The sequence below is a fragment of the Orbicella faveolata genome, unplaced genomic scaffold, assembly GCF_042242905.1.
Source record: "Orbicella faveolata isolate gen_17 unplaced genomic scaffold, um_ofav_v1 contig_48, whole genome shotgun sequence".
In the NCBI taxonomy this organism is placed as follows: domain Eukaryota; kingdom Metazoa; phylum Cnidaria; class Anthozoa; order Scleractinia; family Merulinidae; genus Orbicella; species Orbicella faveolata.
The window spans coordinates 5439398-5459660 of record NW_028301578.1 but is presented as its reverse complement, the minus strand read 5'-3'; the positions used below and the strand labels follow the sequence as shown (position 1 = coordinate 5459660).

Here is a 20263-nt window from a genome sequence, read left to right as displayed (position 1 = left end):
TCTTTAGGTCTCTAAGATCAGTTACTGTAATTGAAAATAGGTATCAGGCTGCAAACCAGCATTTTTAAAGATTCTGTCGATCGAAATGCTTTGCGAGCGTTTGTTTTTGTTTTGATTCTGTCGTTGAATTTAAGAAAGTGCTAGAGAAATCGAAAATATTTTGGGCATTTGGCGGCCTCGAATTTAATTTATTGGTAAAAACAGATGTAAGATGTTTGCATATGATGCCTTTTGGCTTAGAACTTTCATATTTTGAAATTCTCACCTCGCGTCGCTAGGTGACATGTTGCTGGCACCACGCCGAGAACTGAAACAACGCCAAAAAAAATTTCCTTTTTAATTTTCTTTCACAATTAAGCATATTTATATATAAAGAATGTACTGTTCTTTCTTCACTTAGGGCCGGGTCGCACTAGAGCGAATTCAGATGTTTCCAATTTTTCGCGAGGAAAACAAATTGGCAAAAAATTTCGAAAAATCCAAATTTTGGCAGTAGTCGCATTAAACCAACATTTTGGAACCAAAACGTTACTGATTGAAATATGCGTCACAAGATCTCTGTTTCTCAATTAAGCATTTTATTAGATTTCATGTGAGAGCACACTCCAGAATTTTCTCCACGCTGCATATTCTCGACTCTCCCCTCTACAGCAGCTCGTGATTTTCGGCCCATAATTGGAGGAGCAGATTTTGCTCGGCTTGCGTTTGTGTTGTTGCTTGCGCTACTCGCGATCAAAGAAGATTGTCTCGCTGAAGCCATGTTTTCAAATTGCTACCAGTAACCGGATCCAGGGTACGAGTCATAAGAATTTGAATTAAAACGCCGCTCATATTCCTCGTTTGCATTGAAATAACTGTCACGGTAAATAACGTCATATGGACCGAGAAAAAAAAAAAAAAATGAGATTTTGGCCTGCCATCGCACACGCCAAACTAGACTAGCCGTCAAAGTTATTTCCTCGCCGTAATTTTATCCAGACATGTTTTAAAAAATATGACAGTTACATGGTTAAAAACCAAAATTGTTTGCTTTGCCAAAATTTGGAAGAGCCCGAGGCAGCACTTCGGCTGCTTTGAAGATGGCGAAATTTTGGCAATCCGCAAAAATTTGGCAAGTTTTTGAAACTGGGGTTTGCACTTATTTTACGCTACTTGTCGACTGATTTATTACTTATACAAACAAAATGGGCTCTAGTGCGACCCGGGCCTTAGATTACTCGCGGTGCAGAATAAGTGCAATTGATACTATTACTTTTTTTCGTTGGCGATTTCATACCGCACTTAAGGATCCGTACAGTGTTTTTAATCGATAACCAGTCACGTAAGGATAATAAAACGTTTTTAGTTTGTTCATTTTGCAAGAAAAGTCTTCTTCTCAAGGGATAAACGCAGCAGAGAAAGGACCTACAACCTTTCATCAATATAATTTCAAGAACTCTCGTCATAGTTAAGCTAAAGCTCGATGAATCGACTGGCGATGTGACAGGCGATGCCATTATCTTTTCCGACAGCTGAAATGCGAAAGAAAGTAAACTTAATTCACTGTCACCTACTTCAGCAGACGGAAGCATTTTGTTTTCTTTCTTTTTGTTTTTTTTTTTTTTTCTCTCTTTTCTGTATCCGAGTATATCGTAACTGTTCCTCCACCGATTCCGGACATATTTTCTCATACAATACTTTTGAAGAGGCTCTGTTGTCTGAACCTTCCACCGAGGTTCTTCTCAAATCACGTTGTACCGGCCGTTGCTTAACTTCTCAAATAAGGTAAGGTAACCTTATTTTAAGTTGTAAACGTGGGGAGTGGTTGCTGAATCTCCCCAGCCAGGGGCTCATGATAAAAACGCACGACTATTTTAATACAATAACATTGCTACTTACAATTACTATATTCGCTAAGATAAAATCAGAATTAAAATATAAAATATTCCTAAGAGCAACTAGTCCCAATATTAAAAATATAACAATGTAACAAACAGACAATTTTCTACTAAATGTTAAGGGCGATAATGAATTTTGTCGTTAAGGGCAATAAATGTCGAAAAATCCAGACGGATGCTTCGGGTTATAAAAGATTGAGGAGCGAAACGATCGACACCAACAAATTGTAGGTTTCGTGGACAACGAAACCTCGGGGGACGCGCGCATTGCATGTCGGTCGACAGCGAGTCTTTAAGCAGATGTTTATTTTGAATAAGGAATCATACATTTGACGGTCAGCGAGTACAGACAAAGCACGCAACGAAATATCAGATAATAAATCAGCATCGAGAAAAATCTTTGAGAAAACTAGTGGAGCACATAGTTGATGAAATACTTAGAGTAATTTAATTTTTGTGATGATAACAAATGGGCCGAAATGATAACAAATCGCTTTCAAGTTTTACTTTGCGTATACCAAGAATTCTCAACCGTCGCCAGATCACGAGATACCCAGTCGCACGGCTGCGTAAACAAACAAACAAAGAAATGATAGCACACACAACAACGCAGCCGCGTGAGTAATTATTAGCGCTCGTTAAAAGTGTTATTTTGGGGGTCGAGTTTTACTTTTTTCGGGGCAAACTACGTAAGGCCGTCTCGACATGAATATAAAAGTCCAAACAACCTCAAGGTTACAGTTTGGAAATAAGTTAGTAAAAACCTTCTTCCTGACAAAGTTTGAGAAAATCGAATTCTTCTTTTCTGCATAGGAATAGGTGACCGTATTGATGACTCAAACCATGGCATATAACTTCCCGTGTTGTGGCAGAGCACGTACATGTATAACATGCATATAGACTTACTCCTTAGATCTTGCCGTAAAATAAAAGTATGTTTTAGGCAACTTCATTTCCATATAGCTGCAGCAGTGAAAAATATAAAACGATTTTTCTATCCTTCATAGGTATGGGGATCTGAATAACTTACGAAGAATCTACACAAAGTTTTTCTGTCACTAAGACAAAGTTCTGGCAATTACGACAGGTCTATGTCAGAATTTTTTTAAATTAAGTCAGAACTAGATAAATACAATACAGTGGATTTGTCAGTTTTTACTTTTAGAAAAACAAGCTGCTAACATAAGAGCTGCTTTACATCCGCTCCGACTTGTAAAAGACTCCCACAAATGTGCAACGACGGAACAAAACGCACAAGCAATGGAAAACTTTACTGTAGACGGAAACTTCACAAGGAAAATGAACAAAACATTCATATCAGCATTTCAAATAGGCGTAGTTCTTTCAGCCTTCAACATGTTTTCGTCCATCACTGCATCACTGAGCAATGCTCTGATCCTTGTTGCTCTTCATAGAGAGACTTCTCTTCATCCACCGACAAAACGTTTGTTTCGATGTCTGGCGGTCACCGATCTCTGTGTTGGACTTATTTCGCAACCACTTTTTGCCGTTTTCCTTTTGTTGTCTGTAACAACTGGAATAAACTTCAAATTTATTTTCTGCATACATAAACTATATAACGCCTCAAGCTTTGTTCTGTGTCCAGTATCGGTCTTCACATCCAGCGCAATAAGCGTGGACAGACTTCAAGCGTTGTTATCTGGACTGAGATACAGATACGTTGTAACATTATCACGAGTTCGCACAGTTATCATTTGCTTTTGGTTGATTGGTATATCATGCGGATCAATATTCGTTTGGAGTGCTAATATAGCATTTACTGTAGCGTTTGCGCTTACAACATTTTCTGTAACGGCCTCAGTCTTCTCCTATGCAAAGATTTTTCGCAAGCTTCGACAGCATCAGCTTCAAGTGCACGCAGTCCCACGAGGACAAAATAACGGGAGAGTTACTCTGAATACAGTACGATACAAGAAGTCAGTTTCCAGTGCAATATGGGTTCAGTTGGCACAAGTTACTTGCTACACTCCGTTTCTCGTTGTGATTACGCTTATGACATATGGTCGAACGTTTGCAGGCAGAATGGAAATTGCTTTCGTAATTACTGCAACCCTTACCTACCTCAATTCATCTCTAAACCCGATTCTTTACTGCTGGAGGATGGGCGCAGTACGACAAGCAGCCAAGGACACGATCAAACAATTGAACTGCTGTAAGTCAGCCTAGATCATCCACTGGATTCGATTCGGTGAAGAATGGATTCATTAACTTTGACTGTGATGAGTAGATTAAAGAATCCTGTCTTTCTTCACGCAGATGTTAGGAAATATACTAAATTGCTTTATTTGTTGAATCTCTTGTATAAGTTTAATTGTGCCAAATGTGCTCAGAACGTCCTTTCGGGAAATGCTTGAAAAGAAGTGTAGACCTGAAGAGATTCGCTTCACCCATCGAATTGTAGTCACAATTTTTCACAATTTGTCCCAAATTGTCGTTCCTTAACACTGATTCCGTCTTCTGCGTGTTGAAGCATTATGTCTTGGGAATGGAACGAATATAATAAATTGAATTTGAGCACTAATCTACTTCCCACTGAAAAAATAAAATAGTTCCTGGTTGGTACATTAATGCAAAAAAAAGTAGGTGACATCACCATAAATTGGTTAATTAAATACCAATGCCTTAAAGTTTGAGTCAATCTTTTTCGCTGATGACACGAATCTATGCATATGTTTGTTGGAGTTATCTTAGATGATAATTTATCGTAAAAACCTAACGGCTCATTTAGTCTCAAACTACAATTTATATTCATGAAATTTGCATTACACCTTAAGTATAACTTGACTTGTAATGCAAGTAGAGAGTTCAAGACGCCTTGAAGTTATCAAAGGTAGGGGGATGATTAGTTTTTGATGAAATCAAGACATTTCAGCAAAAAGTTGTTCTCTAAGTAAACGGGAGGGACGTTATTACGGTACTTAAATAAAATTCAAGAAAAGAAAGTGGAAGGCATTCACAGGTACTGTGCATATTAACCTTTTGAATTTTTTCCCCCTGTGTGGGCTTATATTTTGGTAGCATATTAAGACAGACTTTAAACTCATTTTTTTGGTGGACTGTCGCTTGACTATACGGTTCACGAACAGGCTCAGCAGTTAAAACAACTCTCTAAAATAGACGAAAAGTATTTTTAGAAAGCCACTATTGTGTTATTATAGGCCCCTGTAAACTGCTTTCTGAGATTGGAGTAATATATGTGAATAAATCACCTAATCTCACGACAGACAGAATACGAAAAAAATAAAATAGAAAAAACGTTTTCGATCATTAATTTGTTTCTTACGATCAAGCTTGCTAATTTGGGCATAAATGCATGTTGTTTGTCTCAAAAGTGTTTGGAAACTAATGCGCAATAAGACATTTACATTGTTCGTAGAAATGGCTGCTCCACAGACTAAATACATTCTGCCTCTACAGAACTGAAAGCCAAAGTGATAACTTGTTTTGTTTGTTTGTTGGTTCGTTTGTTTGTTAGTTTGTTTGTTTGTTTGTTTTTTTTGTGGGAGGGGAGGGGGGTACTGCTAACTGCAGACCCTCTACTTAGGTCAGTTAATATAAGATAATAATGCTGTAGACCACATAACCATGTTAAATTGATTTAAACAAAAACAAAAAAACGATACTTACCAACGGTTGAAAGCGTATACTCAATTAAAATATATTGACACTCGGAGCTTTTGCGGACACTTGGCAATTGAGCTTGGGGTGTTCAAGTACAAAATCAAAGGAAAACTACGAGAAAGTCGTGGAAAAATTCCTTAAAATTGCTGTGCCTCTGCTGAAGTAGTAGGAGACTTGTTAGTATTGTCGCCCACATTTTCTCTTTTTGCGTCGTTTTAATTTGTGCTCTTTAGCTACAGCTTTCTTCTTACATGTATTGTCTTGCGTGACAGAAACATACCATTATTTGATGAATAAACATGAAATCAATCAAAGGCCCTTTGTGCTGCCTCGTGCCATTAGTGCCGGCGTATTAAATCGATAAAAGCGATAATCAATCAAAATCAGTTGAAATCAATAAATTGTATCGGAAGTTTATAAATGGATACTCTGTGAATGTACATTGATTTTTAAATTATCCTTATCGATTTTATTGAAGTTATCAACGTTATCGCTACAAAATATATCCAGTTATTGTAGGGCAGTGAAACATCAGAAAATGAACAGATTTACTAGGTTTGGATTGCTTCAGGATTATCCAGATCAAGATCAGTGATCCAAAATCATTACAGGATCATAGTGCCTCTGAAGACGCAAATTTTTAGTCGTGGATACGCGAAGCAGTTGTTTCCTTGAGAAGTCGCTCGTGCGTGACACAAAGCGTTGTTTGTTTTTTGAGGAAATCTGTATTTAATATGTCAACATTATGTGGAGAGTTTGATAAAATATTGAAAATAAAATGTCAATCGGAAAAGAGACAATGACAAGATACTGTAAATAACAAGTGGATCGAAAAAGAATAATAGCTTGTAAATCGAGAAAGGGAGACTGTCACGATCATGATGCAATCTTGTTTCCAGGGTCTCTCTTCTTCCCGCGCGGGAAAAAGAGACCTTGGGAACGAGATTGGTCAAGATACTGTAAATGATTATACATTGAACTCACTATCTCTTTTCTCGTTGGCCGAAAGCGTAAAGTGAATTTTTCGAAAAAAAGCGCCTGTCACGTCATCTAGCCGCAGATTATACAATAATCATGTCAAGGACACTCAAGCTCACGGGTAATCATGTCATGTATGATCGCGGTGCATGATCTCTAATAGTAATCATGTCAAGTTCGCGCGCTTTGTTTTGCTTGCCGTCAGTAAAGAAGCAAACATTGATGAAAACTTTTAACACAAGGACTGGAGTGTTGGTTGGTTTTCGCGTATTAAGAGATGCGCCGCACTCGCGTTTTAGGTGCAGGGATCCCAACCAGTGCTTACCTAACTTTTTAAAGATGTTACTTTTAGCCCTCCCCCAGATCTACACACGTGTATTTTACTTGTGGAAGTCTATCGATTTGGACAGTGCTTGGGTGAGAGATTCTCGCCCATATCACCTTTCTTTTCTCTGGTAAGTTCTTGCATGTTTCGAGATGCGCCACTCCCGCGTTTTAGGATTCTGGGATCCCAACCACGGTTTACCTAACTTTTTAAAGATGCTACTTTTAGCCCTCCCCCAAATCTACACAAGTGTATTTAACTTGTGGAAAACTATCGATTTTGACAGTACTTAGGTGAGATTTTCTCGCCCCTATCAACTCTCTTTTCTCTCATTGGTTTTCGCGCATTTAGAGATGCGCCACACTTGCGTTTTAGGTGCAGAGATTCCAACCAATGCTTACCCAACTTTTTAAAGATGCTACTTTTATCCCTTTCCCAAATCTACACGTGTGGATTTTACTTCTAGAAGTCTATCGATTTGGACAGTGCTTGGCTGAGAGATTTTCGTCCATATCAACTTTCTTTTCTCTGGTAAGTTCTCGCGCGTTTAGAGATGCGCCACTCTCGCGTTCTAGGATTTAGGGATCCCAACCACGGTTTACCTAACTTTTTAAAGATGCTACCTTTAACCCTCCCCCAAATCTACACATGTGTATTTCACTTGTGGAAAACTATCGATTTGCACAGTGTTTGGGTTGGACTTTCTCGGCCATATCAACTTTCTTTTCTCAAGTAAGCTCTTGCGTGTTTAGAGATGCGCCATACTTTTACGCCATACGTTTTAGGTGCAGTGATCCTAACGACGACTTACCTAACTTTTTAAAGATGCTACTTTTAGCCCTCCCCCAAATCTACACATGTGTATTTCACTTGTAGTAGTCTATCGATATGGACAGTGCTTGGGTGAGAGATTCTCGCCCATATGAGCTTCTTTCTTTCTTTCGTAACTTCTCGCGCGTTTAGAGATGCGCCACACACGCGTTTCAGGTGCAGGGATCGCAACCAATGCTTACTTAACTTTCTAAAGATGCTACTTTTAGCCCTCCCCCAAATCTACACACGTGTATTTCACTCTTGGAAGTCTATCTAGTTGGACAGTGCATAGGTGAGATTTTCTCGCCCCTTTCAACTTTCTTTTCTCTTGTTAGTTCTCGCGCATTTAGGGATGCGTCGCACTCGTTTTTTAGGTGCAGCGATCCCAACGAATGCTTACCTGACTTTTTAAAGATGCTACTTTTAGCCCTGCCCTAGATCTACACAGGTGTATTTCACTTGCGGAAGTCTATCGACTTGGACAGTGCTTGGGTGAGAGATTCTCGCCCATATCAACTTTCTTTTCTCTGGTAAGTTCTCGCGCGTTTAGAGATGCTCCGCACTCGCGTTTTAGGTTGCAGGGATCCCAACCACGGCTTACCTAATTTTTAAAGATGCTACTTTTAGCCCGCCCCCAAATCTACACATGTGTATTTCACTTGCGGAAAACTATCGATTTGCACGGTGTTTAGTTTGGACGTTCTCGCCTATATCAACTTTCTTTTCTCTTGTAAGTTCTCGCGCGTTTAGAGATGCGCCACACTCGCGTTTTAGGTGCGTGAATCCCAACCAATACCTACCTAACTTTTTAAAGATGCTATTTTTAGCCCTCCCCCATATCTACACATGTGTATTTCACTTGTGGAAGTCTATCGATTTGGACAGTGCTCGGCTGAGAGAATTTCGCCCATATTAACTTTTTTCTCTCGTAAGTTCTCGCACATTTAGAGATGCGCCGCACTCGGGTTTTAGGGGCAGGGATCCCAATCAATGCTTACCTAAATTTGATAATGATAAGATGCTATTCTTAGTAGTCCCCTCTCTGGGCTATCAGAGGAATATGCGGCCCCGAAGAGTATGCATTTTTTCTTTTTTGAGCTGTTTATGTCTGAAAAAGGGGTAAATTTTGACCCCATTGGACTAAATTTGGGTGTGTTTTTTACTCTGGCTTGGCATTGAGTATGTTATTTAAAAGGAACCGATTATTTCCGCGTTAACATTGGCAAATTTGTAGCCCTTTCCAAATGTTTACGCAGATGGAGCTTTTTTCTAGTTTGCGATGGTCATATATTAGAACCGCTTCCTAATTTTATAGGTCTGAAAATTTGGTATCGAATTTTCCCCTAGGGAGGGGGTTTTGGAGTTGTGTGACGTCTTGGATCTAGCTATTTCGTGTGAGAGATCAATGCCGAATGACGTATAGTATACTGTCGTGATTTGTACCTATTTTGTTATAAAATCACAATATTTATAACTATGAACGAAATTCCCGGCAAGTTTATCACTTACAGAAAATAATAGCGAGCTACAGAAGTGCAACACCTCGGTAATTTAAGGCGAAAGTTGTCCCAAGTAGTTGAAAGTTGAATTTAGATACAGTCATGCGTTGAAAGGGGAAACGGACTTCACGTTTACTTGCTAGTTCAAGCTGTAACGGATGACGTGCGATCAATTTGGGTGTGCTGCCGATGGGTGCCAAAGGGAGAAAAGCGTCCGCGGACTTTCCTGTAAATATTAATCTCGACCAAAGTAAATGCAGTCCATGGCAAGTCCTTACATCTACTAGCGACTCCTTTTGACCAATACTTCAGGTCTTGAGGAAAATCAAATAATAATAAAAAAGCGTTTCACGATGGAACTGATATCACTACCAGAATCGATAAAGAATATCAGAGCGGATTCACAGCCACCTTAAATTTTCCAAAAATTTGAGGTGGTCCTGAATTTGCTTCCACCATTTTTTTTTTTTCTTAACTTACCAAAATTTTAAAACTTGACATGCTGACTAGACTTCGCTTTAAAAAAAAGGTTACAGAAGCCGTTTACAAACCCATAAGTTTAAAATTAAGGATGTTTCAAATGGGTTATGCTTTTGCAGTAAGTAATCATTTACGCCACGAAAATGGACGCCACTTGCTCACCAATGTTTGGGCATTTGTTTGATGCAATTATTGTAGCATCGATAGGAGGCGGGTGGCCACATGCCGGATCGAGCAGTCCGGGTTTGAGCCCTGGCCGGGGGCATTGTGTTGTGTTCTTGGACAGGGCACTTTATTCTCACAGTGCCTCTCTCCACCCAGGTGTATAAATGGGTCCCGGCAAACTTAATGCTGGGGATAATCCTGAGATGGACTGGCATCCCATCCAGAGGGGTGTAGAAATACTCCCAGTCGCTTCATACTGCAGCAACCGGGATAAGCTCCAGCCTGATGAGCCACTAGGTTCGTCTTCACACTTAACTTTACTTTACAACCAAAAGCTAATCTTGATCTATCAACGGAAAAATTCTGAAAAAAATGCTTCAAAACGTTATGAGTTACATAAGTATCACACGAAAACAAACCATGCCACTGTGGGATTCACCTCGTTATAGAGATAAAATATTCTCAAAAAGCTGAAAGATTAAATTCACGCCATGAAATGTCTCCGTCTGGTAAATATATTTTTTAACAATGAAATGACGTAAAAAGAGAAATATTTGTTTGTTCTTTGTACACTCAATACGTGACATTTTTATCACTTTTATCACTTCTCGCGTGGCGCGTAACACAAAGCAGATGATCGATAGCTTGCTTTACACCGCTAGGTTACAAAAATAAGGTTACGTTGAAAGCAAACAATTTTTTTTATTTTAAAGCTATGGGAACATACCTCTGTGACCCTTCAAGTGGAAAGCAAACGTGACCCGTAAAATATCTGTACGGGTCCGCAAATGATCCCAGGACCGCAAATGATCCCGAACCGCAAACGATCCCCAAATTGAACCGCAAATGATCCCGGACCGAAAATGATTCCCATATTGGACCGCAAATGATCCCGATCAAAGAATAAGGAATGCCATGGATTTATATCAGAAGAAGGTGAGAACATGTACAAAAATTATGAACTAAAAAACATGTTTTATCATTTTACAAAAAATATGTTCCACAGTTGCTGTTTTGTTCATCGAAGGGTACAGATCGTTTTCACTGTCACGCAATAAAAAAATAAATAATAAATTGAAAACCAACCAATGAAAAAAGCTAAGAAATTGTGATGTGTGCTATAGAAGATAACTAAATAAGCCATTTCTCCAAGTTTTAGGCCTATGCGTTTCCCCAAACTTCAGATATTCGTCGTAAATTTTTCCCAGAGATTTACAGAGCCCGGTACACCAATATGGCGGCCGGAATATAGTGTAAACATCTGGAACTTACTTTGGCTTTTTAGGCGACTGATTATCAGTACTAAACAAACAAGCATTTACATAAGCACTTTTCCCAATGCTCCAACTTCTAAAAAGGCTCAAAAATCATGAGATAAGTATATATTTTTCAACAAACTCGATCGTAGCCTTGTGTCACGCAACCTCCATAACCCCGAAATTCAAAATGCTCTGGTTCCCAAACGAAGCACGCTAATTGTAAACAGATATAATATACCACCTCTTATGCATGATGAGGATAAAAACACGTCACGTGAAGACGATCTAATGAATATGAAGTCTTAGAAAAACACATACTTGTAAACATTCTCGAAATCCCGGTGGCGATAGTATCAAACATCTATCAAACAGCTAATTGTCAAAACGAAGAGCAAGCCTTGGCCTTGCTTGGTCATGAAGCTGAACTTCATAACTATAGCTTGGAATTTTGGCTGTTTAGAATACTCAAGTAATCACTTTCGAGGAATTAAAGCCAAAATACGACCATGGAAAAATTACAAAATAAGTTTGTTCAAATTTCCAGTGCTACGCACTAGGTGCTTTACAGAGTGATGAAGCGTTGCTGAGGCTTGTGTATCTTCTCAGGTGACAGCGTCTTCTGTAATAGCTGCTTCATGGTTAGATTTTAGTTTAAAACTTTAGGCCGGTGGCGTTAATGGCTGATAAAATGGGGTGTCTGGAAAACCCGAATAGCGGATGGCGAATAGTCGCGAATAGCGAACGGCGAATAGTCCCGAATAGCGAACGGCGAATAGTACAAATAGTTAAACAACAGAGTGTTTCTGTCGAGGAATTATCGGCTGATAGTTGAGCCGCGAAAATTTGATGTTCTTAAAACAAATATTTGCCCGAGAAATATTTGCCCGAGAAGTGAAGCTTCGAGGGCAAATATGCTAGTTTTAAAAACGTCAAATATATTCAAGGGGCAACTATCAGACGGATAGTTTCGAGACTTAAACACTTTGTTGTCTTTATTGTTCACCGCTAAATTTTCTTCCGCGCGCCAGTTCAAAAATCATTTTGAATTATTTTCAACTTTTTTAGATGAAAGCCGTGAAAGCCAAATGTAAAATTCAAAAAGGAAAATAAACAAAACCCACTTAATACAATTTCAATTGTTTATTTATTTATCTATTTATTTTTTTTTATAAGCTCGCTTGTTTACAGAAAATTTTTCACGGACGAGTACTATCCATCCGGGTATTTTCCTCAGACGGACACTACGGGCTGATACTCCGCGGATGAACACTATCGCGTCACGTGATCAATTTAAACCAATAAGAAGCGGAGAAAATTTAGTGGTGAGCTATAATCTCGAATAGTGCGAATAGTGGCGCACAGTCTCGAGTATTGGCGAATAGTGGCAAATTAGTGGCAAATCGTAGCAAATAGGGTACCCAGTATCTCGCAGTCAACCTGGCAGCAACGTTGGACGGGATTTTCCCGGTAAAAAAACACAGACGCTTATCAGGACAAAAGGTGTTTCTAAACGTAATTTCTTCTGTTTTAACCGCCTGAAAAGCGTAAATACGTCTCTATTAGGCTATCCTTGTGTTTTCTGTTTTCTTAATGTCGGCGATGGACAGCTCGAGCCTGAGTCCGGAGAAGAAAAGGTAATGAATTCACTGAAATTCTGTTGCTTATTTCGATAATTAATTAACGCAGGATATTACACCTAAAGCAGTGACTATTGACGTCTATTCGTCACTATTCGCCACTTTTCGCCACTTTTCGCCACTGTTCGCCACTATTCGCACTATTCGAGACTATTCGCACTATTCGGAACTATTCGCTATTCGCGACTATTCGCTCTTCGCTATTCGCGTTTTCCAGACACCCGATAAAATGTGATTTATCTATAACACCGAAATATCAATGTTTAACAAAGGAGGATATGTAGCGTATGTTGCACTGATCATAATTTTACCGAGAACTGCAAAGAAATGCAAGCCAAGTCATGTTTTGATGATTGAGCGGTGATATTCATAACATCGTAGTTAGCAACAAAATTATAAGATGGCTTTAATAAAAACATCGGTATTCACGTACGCCAATTCCCTATCCACACCATCCCACCATCCATGCCATTCCTTATTTTTTAGTCGGGATCATTTGCGGTCCCCATCGGGGATCATTTCCGGTCCGGGATCATTTGCGGTCCTGGGATCATTTGCGGACCCGTACATATCTCAGCCCCAGAAATCGCACAATAACTGCACAGATTGAATGGTTGTCTAACGAAAAGATACCGCACAATTCAATCATAGGCGATGCAAATAAGTCATTAATAGCTAGCCCCGATACAGCCGCAATAACATTTAATTTTACCTCATTTGCGACACAATGTCCACAGAAGTTTCCCCTTCAATGCTTTTAATAAGGGAAACAAAAAGGGTGCTTATTCGTTTTAAACAAGTTCACTTTCCACCAAAATCGTGACTATTTCAATGCATATCACACTTTTTGCTACAAATTGTTTCTTTATATTTCGAGTCATTCCTTTTTACATTATTTTGTGGTCTCATGTTTCAGCGCCGGAGTTCTGAGTTCATGCAAGGATTTCATGATTTTTATCATTAGTACATTATTATCATTATTATTATCATTATTATTAGTATTATCATTATTATCATCATTATCATTATTACCATTGTTATCATTATTATCATCATCATTGTTACTATCATTATCATTATTATCATCATTATCATTCTTGCCATTACTGCCATCATTGTCATCATTATCATTATCATCATTATTATCATCATCATTGTTACTATCATTATCATCATTATCATCATTATCATCATTATCATCATTATCATCATTATCATCATTATCATCATTATCATCATTATCATCATTATCATCATTATCATCATTATCATCATTATCATCATTATCATCATTATCATCATTATCATCATTATCATCATTATCATCAGTATCATCATTATCATTATCATCATTATTATCATCATCATTGTTACTATCATTATCATCATTATTATCATTATTATCATTATTATCAATATTATTATTATTATCATTATTATCATTATTTTCATTATTATCATTATTATCATTATTATCATCATTATTATCATTATTATCATTATGAATATTTTCATTATTATCATTATCATGATTATCATCATTATTATCATTATTATCATTATTATGAATATTTTCATTATTATCATTATCATGATTATTATTATTATCATCATTATTATCATTATTATCATTATCATCATTATCATCATTATTATCAGTATTATCAGTATTATCAATATTTTCATTATTATCATTATTTTCATTATTATCATTATTATCATTATCATCATTATCATCATTATCATCATTATCATCATTATCACCATCACCATCACCATCACCATCGCCATCGCCATCATCATCACGATCACCATCACCATCACCATCACCATCACCATCACCATCACCATCACCATCACCATCACCATCACCTTCATCAGAATCATCATCAGCATCATCATCAGCATCATCAGCATCACATCATCATCATAATTCCTTATGGCCCCGAGTGGGGCATAGAGCCACGCTTAAAGTTCTTACTGACTTTAAAGACTAGTCTGACCTTTTAAAATCTGCAGGCATTGGTTTTGTGTCACGTGCAACCCACATGGTTGTGGGCTTAATTCGCAGGACCTTTGTTTTAACAGAAGGATGAACTAAAGAACCACATGGAAGGTCGGAATTGCAGCTTTGTTTGGACTATGAAAACAGCAGAAAACAAACTGTTATTAGCAAAGATCATGCATTTTAATGAGAAGAAGAGTAAGTGCTTTGTTTTTTATCATTAAAATGTCTCTCTTGATCATTGCGCATTGCATATTCCATTGGTGGCCGCGTTCTGAAGGTAATTCAGCTGTCGTGAAACAGAACTGAGAACACAAATGTTTAACTTCATTGCTGGGTTACTCTGATTTACAATGAACTTCAGAAATATGTGCACAAAGGGGAAACTGTATACTGCATCCTTTAATTTAGCATATGACAAGTCAAACAAGTCCTCGTGCAAAACCTTTCATATGAAAATGAGTTTGATTTACTTGAAAATGAACCTCTCTAGACGGAACACATTTTCATATGAATGGTTTCACACAAAGACTTGTTTTGAAACAACGGCACAAGGTAACTCGGAAATGGCCTATGAAGAAAATTAATAATAGTGGCAGAGTTTGGAGATTTAGCCGCTGCCATGGCTTTGTGGCTTGATTTTCAAGGCTATTTCCATTGTACTTGTAAGAAAAAAATTGGTCAGCTATGGATGTTAAAGCAGTTGAGTTCTGGAAGAAAAAAGCTGTACAGTGTATACATTCAAGTGTTCTTACCTGCCACTTACAGGCATGTATCTTGGTAGATTGGCCATCAGTTGTGAAATGAGGAGTCATGTCCGGGAGATACCTGTACATAGCCAGCCATTCATCACTTACATGGATCTACAACGCAAACAAGTATTTTAGGAAAAGTAAGATTTCAGAACACACGTAATGACATGCAGGGGCTCTACTGTACACAATAATTTCTGAGAAATTTGAAGAATGGTATAAGTTTTTATGTACATGTCTGCACCTTGGTCTCGTAGTTCATTGCCACTTCCTTTAACAAATATTCAAATCCATACATCCCTTTGCATAGCAAGCTCACAGCATATTCAGGACCTCTTGAAAACCACCTGTCACAGTATGAAAGTAGGGCCAAAAAATCTGAAAAAAGGGGTTGCCACTAAAAGAATGCCAATAAGTATTTTGAAAGGTTGTTAAAAGGTAACAGATATTAAATGGATGAGGTCAAAGTTCCGTAGCCATGATTATTGCCCATTCCTACACTTTTCAACTAGATGATGAAGCTTACATCTGTATGATTATCATGGCTTTTTGAAAATGACTGTTTTGATTAGATTCTCCTTATTTCAGAATGTCACTCTCGTCCACAGAGCCACCTGTGACAAAAATTTAGGATCTGTTAAGAGTGGACTAGGAATTTTAATTCATTTAGTTTCTGTTTGATTCAAAAGTTATTGAACGTTAGATCCTTTCCTTTCACAAACCTGTCTATAAGCTCTATGATGGCATCTCTACTTTGTTCCTGTGTTGTTGTGAGACAATCCTGTCAGTTAGGAGAAGCTCAGAAAGCAACAACAACAAATTAAAACAACAAAAACCAAAGAAAGACTAGGACAACTTATTATTCCAAGAAAACTGATGCAGTTAGCCTAGTAACTGCTTTACAAATGTGTGAGGCTAGGTCATTGAAAGGAAAATGAAAATCTTACAAACCCGACTTGGTAGTGAATTTGTCTTTGGTAAGCAAAATGTCGTGTCAATGTAAATGCTCTTGATATCTTTAATGCTGAAAACGTGAAAGGGAATACTGTGATCACGTTGTAAAATTTATTAATTCACCTAAAATATAGCCAGGTCTAAAATGTACAAGATAAAACTTGAATTTAGCTTTTTATATGAGGTGCCACAACCTTGGCCGATAGATTGTTTACAATAACATGTACTCCAGGAGAGGAAAATATCAAAATTAAGGTCAATAAATAGTTAGTTTATAATACAAATGAATATATGTTCATGAAATTTAGCTGATCAGATATAAAGCAATGCATATGTAACAGGCATTTAAAAAAAATCATTATTTGAATTCTATTTTGAATTGAGGACATAGATATCATTGACGTGCTGTAGTCAAACTATATTAAGGCATTGTATGTCAAGACTAGCTCATTTGTTCTGATCATATAGGAGAGGGGCTGAGATTCAAGACAGAAAATTCCACATAGATGATTTAATCAGCATGATAGGGACAGATTTTGTCTCTGACTAGTTTCTGTAGTCAATTTTCAACAGAGACATTGCACAGATTGCTGTACATACACCTGAAGAGCAATGTTGTCTTCAGTGAGGAATTTTCTCGGGTTGAATTTCAGAAATTTCTCTTATGAAAGATGACAGAACTGAGCATTGGTGACTGTTTTCATACTTTCCTAAGCAATACTGAGAAAAGCAAACCTTCCATTAGCATGGAAGAACGATATCCTCTTCACATCACCTCTTGCTAATCGAAAATCACCTGCCATTGTCAAAACAACTTGAGATACATTGTATCTTGAACTGTTTTAATTTGTTACAATATTTTCCAATCATGTAATTACTAATTAGCATAAAGCATTATGTGCCGTTTAACTACTGAAAAGTCAACAAAAGTTACAAAATTTCTGATTCAATTGCATATAAAAATTTTGTTTACGAAAGATACATATGTGTGTAGTCCTCATGTTGTTTTGCTTACTTATACATCACAGAATATTTTATGACACCTTGAAAGTGAAGGCCAACTATCCAACTGCAATTTTCAGCTTCAGCATCCTTAAAATTACAGTACAGTATATTCCAGACCTGTATGGTAAGGCAACTTTAAATTACCTGTGTAGAGAACATTCCCATGTGGACCTTCAAAAAAGAACCTAGTAAGAGATGTAGTAATGGCAAACATTATTTGATATTATTATATGGCTTTGGCTTGTGGCCGATATAACGAGCGCTCGGTTATTAAGTAGTTATTAATTACTTAATAACCGAGAGTGAGGTCGTTACGGGAAAATCTCAAACTAAGGCCTTGCCGTATTGACCGAGCGATAGTGAGGTCAATACGGTAGGCCGAGGTTTGAGATTTTCCTGTAACGACCGAACGGTCGAGGTTATTAAGTTGTTTATTATATGGCTCATGAATTTAATAAAGAAAAGAAAAAAATATTCGAGCGGAAGTCGTCAATTTACATCCGGCGATGCGCGCGTTTACCGATTCATTCATCGTCTCAAACCCAGGGCAAAACTACACAGTCAGTGACCTTTACGTATTCTGTGAAAAACACACATTTCTTTACGGGAAAAATGCTTGTCACAGCCTCAAAAAGGTATTTTGGTACCGTGGTGCCACAACTTGATGGGGGAGTTTTTCCGACTTTTGTGGCGAAACGTCAACGCATATAGAAAAGACAGAAAGTGCTTCAAAATAGTCCAAACCAACGGTCTTTCGGTGAGAGAAAATACTAATGCTTCAGAATGTACTGCTCAGAATAACTCGATCTCCGCATTCGCTTTGGACAACATATCTACGCCTTCTTCATTCTGGGATTTATGGATGAACTTTTCAAGCCTTGTGAACGTCTAAAACTACCTGCAGTTATCAGAAACAGTGCTACCGACAGAAACCGCCCGATTGTTTATATTTGATGATCCTGGAAGCTGATTTACACTTGCTTGTGTTAAAGCGAGGGAATCTATTTGATAAGAACTGTTGCGGAGTTCAATATTTCAGTAATTGTTGTGACTAAGTTGATAACTTATAAGTTTCTTAGTGGTGTTCTGCTCAGGATGCATGACAGATCTGCCGAGGGTGTTTTTCACTTAGCGATTTTAGCTTTACCAGACTCGGTAAACTTCGATTGTTTTTCACCACTGCCCGCCAAGGTTCCGGCTGGTAAGTCAAAAACGACTTCCATATAAATTTTGTAAAGGAAAAATCTTTAAACTTTTAACAACTCGGATTAAATTTACTTTCTCTTATTGTTTTTAATCGGCTTTCATCGTTTCAATGCGCTTCAATTTTCAGAGCCGGGCTCTTCCTAATTTGCATAATCCGTAATCGGCCCGTGGGCATTACGGCTGCATAATGACCTTTCAGATCTCGTTCTTAGCCAATCAGAACGCGCGTTATATCGACCACAAGCCAAAGCCATATAATAATAATTATTATTGCACTAGACCTACAGTAACATAGTTGACCATAGGCAACCAATGCAATGCACGGATGCAAAGCACACAGAGGACATTGACAAGGGCACCTGGTTTTTGCCGCGATACCATTTAAAACACCAGCTAGACAGGCTGATTATTATGACCAGGCTTTTAGCCAGTATTTGAATTAAGTGGGCATCCAAAATGTGCTATAGGGTCTGCTCAAATGAACAATTTATAACGCAACATGGAAACGAATTCTTTAAAGTGGGCAATTTAGCCTGCGTAGAACGCGTTCCTGTATGAAGAGCTTTTCCATCATTCAGTCCATGTTCACCTGCCTACAAGCACAATTTTGAGTTATATAGGACATAATTTGCTGAATTTGTGCAGTATTATGCCATTTTTGTGACACTGCAGTTGTCATCGCTCCCTCATGTTCCTCTCAACTGCACTGTATGCTATTTCTTATTGTTCGTAATATGCACAGTACAATACATACTCACATGACAGATCCAACACAGTGTCCAGCGGGCAACAGTGTTACACAAACAGAACTTTGCTGTGGAAATTACACAGCAATGAATCACTCAAAAAAATTATCAAAGTGAAAGGTCACAGAGAAAAGGAATATTATCAACTACAGTAAAGTACAAGGTAGGGGAAACTTAGAAAACACGCTGTAAAGTGCATGCTAAAAGGTGCAGAATTTCTGCCTTAATTTCACTTAACAGAAGCAAAGAACTAGCACAAGCTGTTGACATAAATGATGGAGACTAAGCAAACTAAGATAATTACATCTTGAGAAAAATTGAAAAGAAAAAAACAATCAAGTTGAAACACTCATCAAAGCTTAGGTAGAGAACTCAAAATATGGTGCAGAAGAACTTGCCTGTAGTTGTGTTCCCATAGCATTTCTAAGTTCTCACAAACTGCCACTCATGGTTTTACAACTCTACAGAAACATGGACTTTTCTTCTATTTCATAATAAGTTTAAGTCTGAAATTAAAACGCATGGGCATGGAACTCAGCAAAACTCTTGCTCTACCTTATCTGTCTTGTCATCAATGAGTGGAACTATGGTTTGCTGCTCCAATGGTATACTGCGCTAAAATTATGAGAGAAAATATAAAATTATTTTTTTATTGACACTATACGGTACAAGGTTAGGTGTCATTTGAAGTCTGTTTTGTACTTCGATTTTTGCTGTGTGGTAATGTGCTAACTACATGCTGCTCATCACAAGTACAGCTGTAATTTCCCGGTATTCTGTGAGGTTTCCCTGTCGGCAGTCTGTCAGTAACACTACAACTTACATTGTATAATTATTATAGTAAGTAGTAAAAGGTCAAGTTCTGTCTATCAGAATTCTAAAGATTCACTTTATCAGTTTCTACTGTCTTTTGTTTCCCT

General features: G+C 37.8%; 2 protein-coding genes across 2 annotated transcripts in view; one reads left to right on the top strand and one right to left on the bottom strand.

Annotated features, from left to right (window-relative positions):
* The window catches only part of LOC149096130 (uncharacterized), a 57731-nt gene extending 40111 nt beyond the window's left edge, over positions 1-17620 (bottom strand). The window contains exons 1-7 of the mRNA XM_089281550.1: positions 17536-17620; positions 17122-17182; positions 16384-16456; positions 16155-16192; positions 15677-15779; positions 15436-15543; positions 14679-14815 (exon numbers count right to left, since the gene is read on the bottom strand). Coding sequence (XP_089137676.1) covers positions 14679-14815; positions 15436-15543; positions 15677-15779; positions 16155-16192; positions 16384-16456; positions 17122-17182; positions 17536-17605 — 590 coding nt within the window. The 5' untranslated portion in view covers positions 17606-17620. The remainder of the gene's footprint in view (positions 1-14678; positions 14816-15435; positions 15544-15676; positions 15780-16154; positions 16193-16383; positions 16457-17121; positions 17183-17535) is intronic.
* LOC149096131 (histamine H2 receptor-like) lies at positions 3080-4444 on the top strand. The gene has a single exon (XM_089281251.1). The coding sequence runs from the start codon at positions 3138-3140 to the stop codon at positions 4062-4064; it is 927 nt and encodes a 308-aa protein (XP_089137377.1). The 5' UTR covers positions 3080-3137; the 3' UTR covers positions 4065-4444.
* Positions 17621-20263: the final 2643 nt, after the last annotated feature.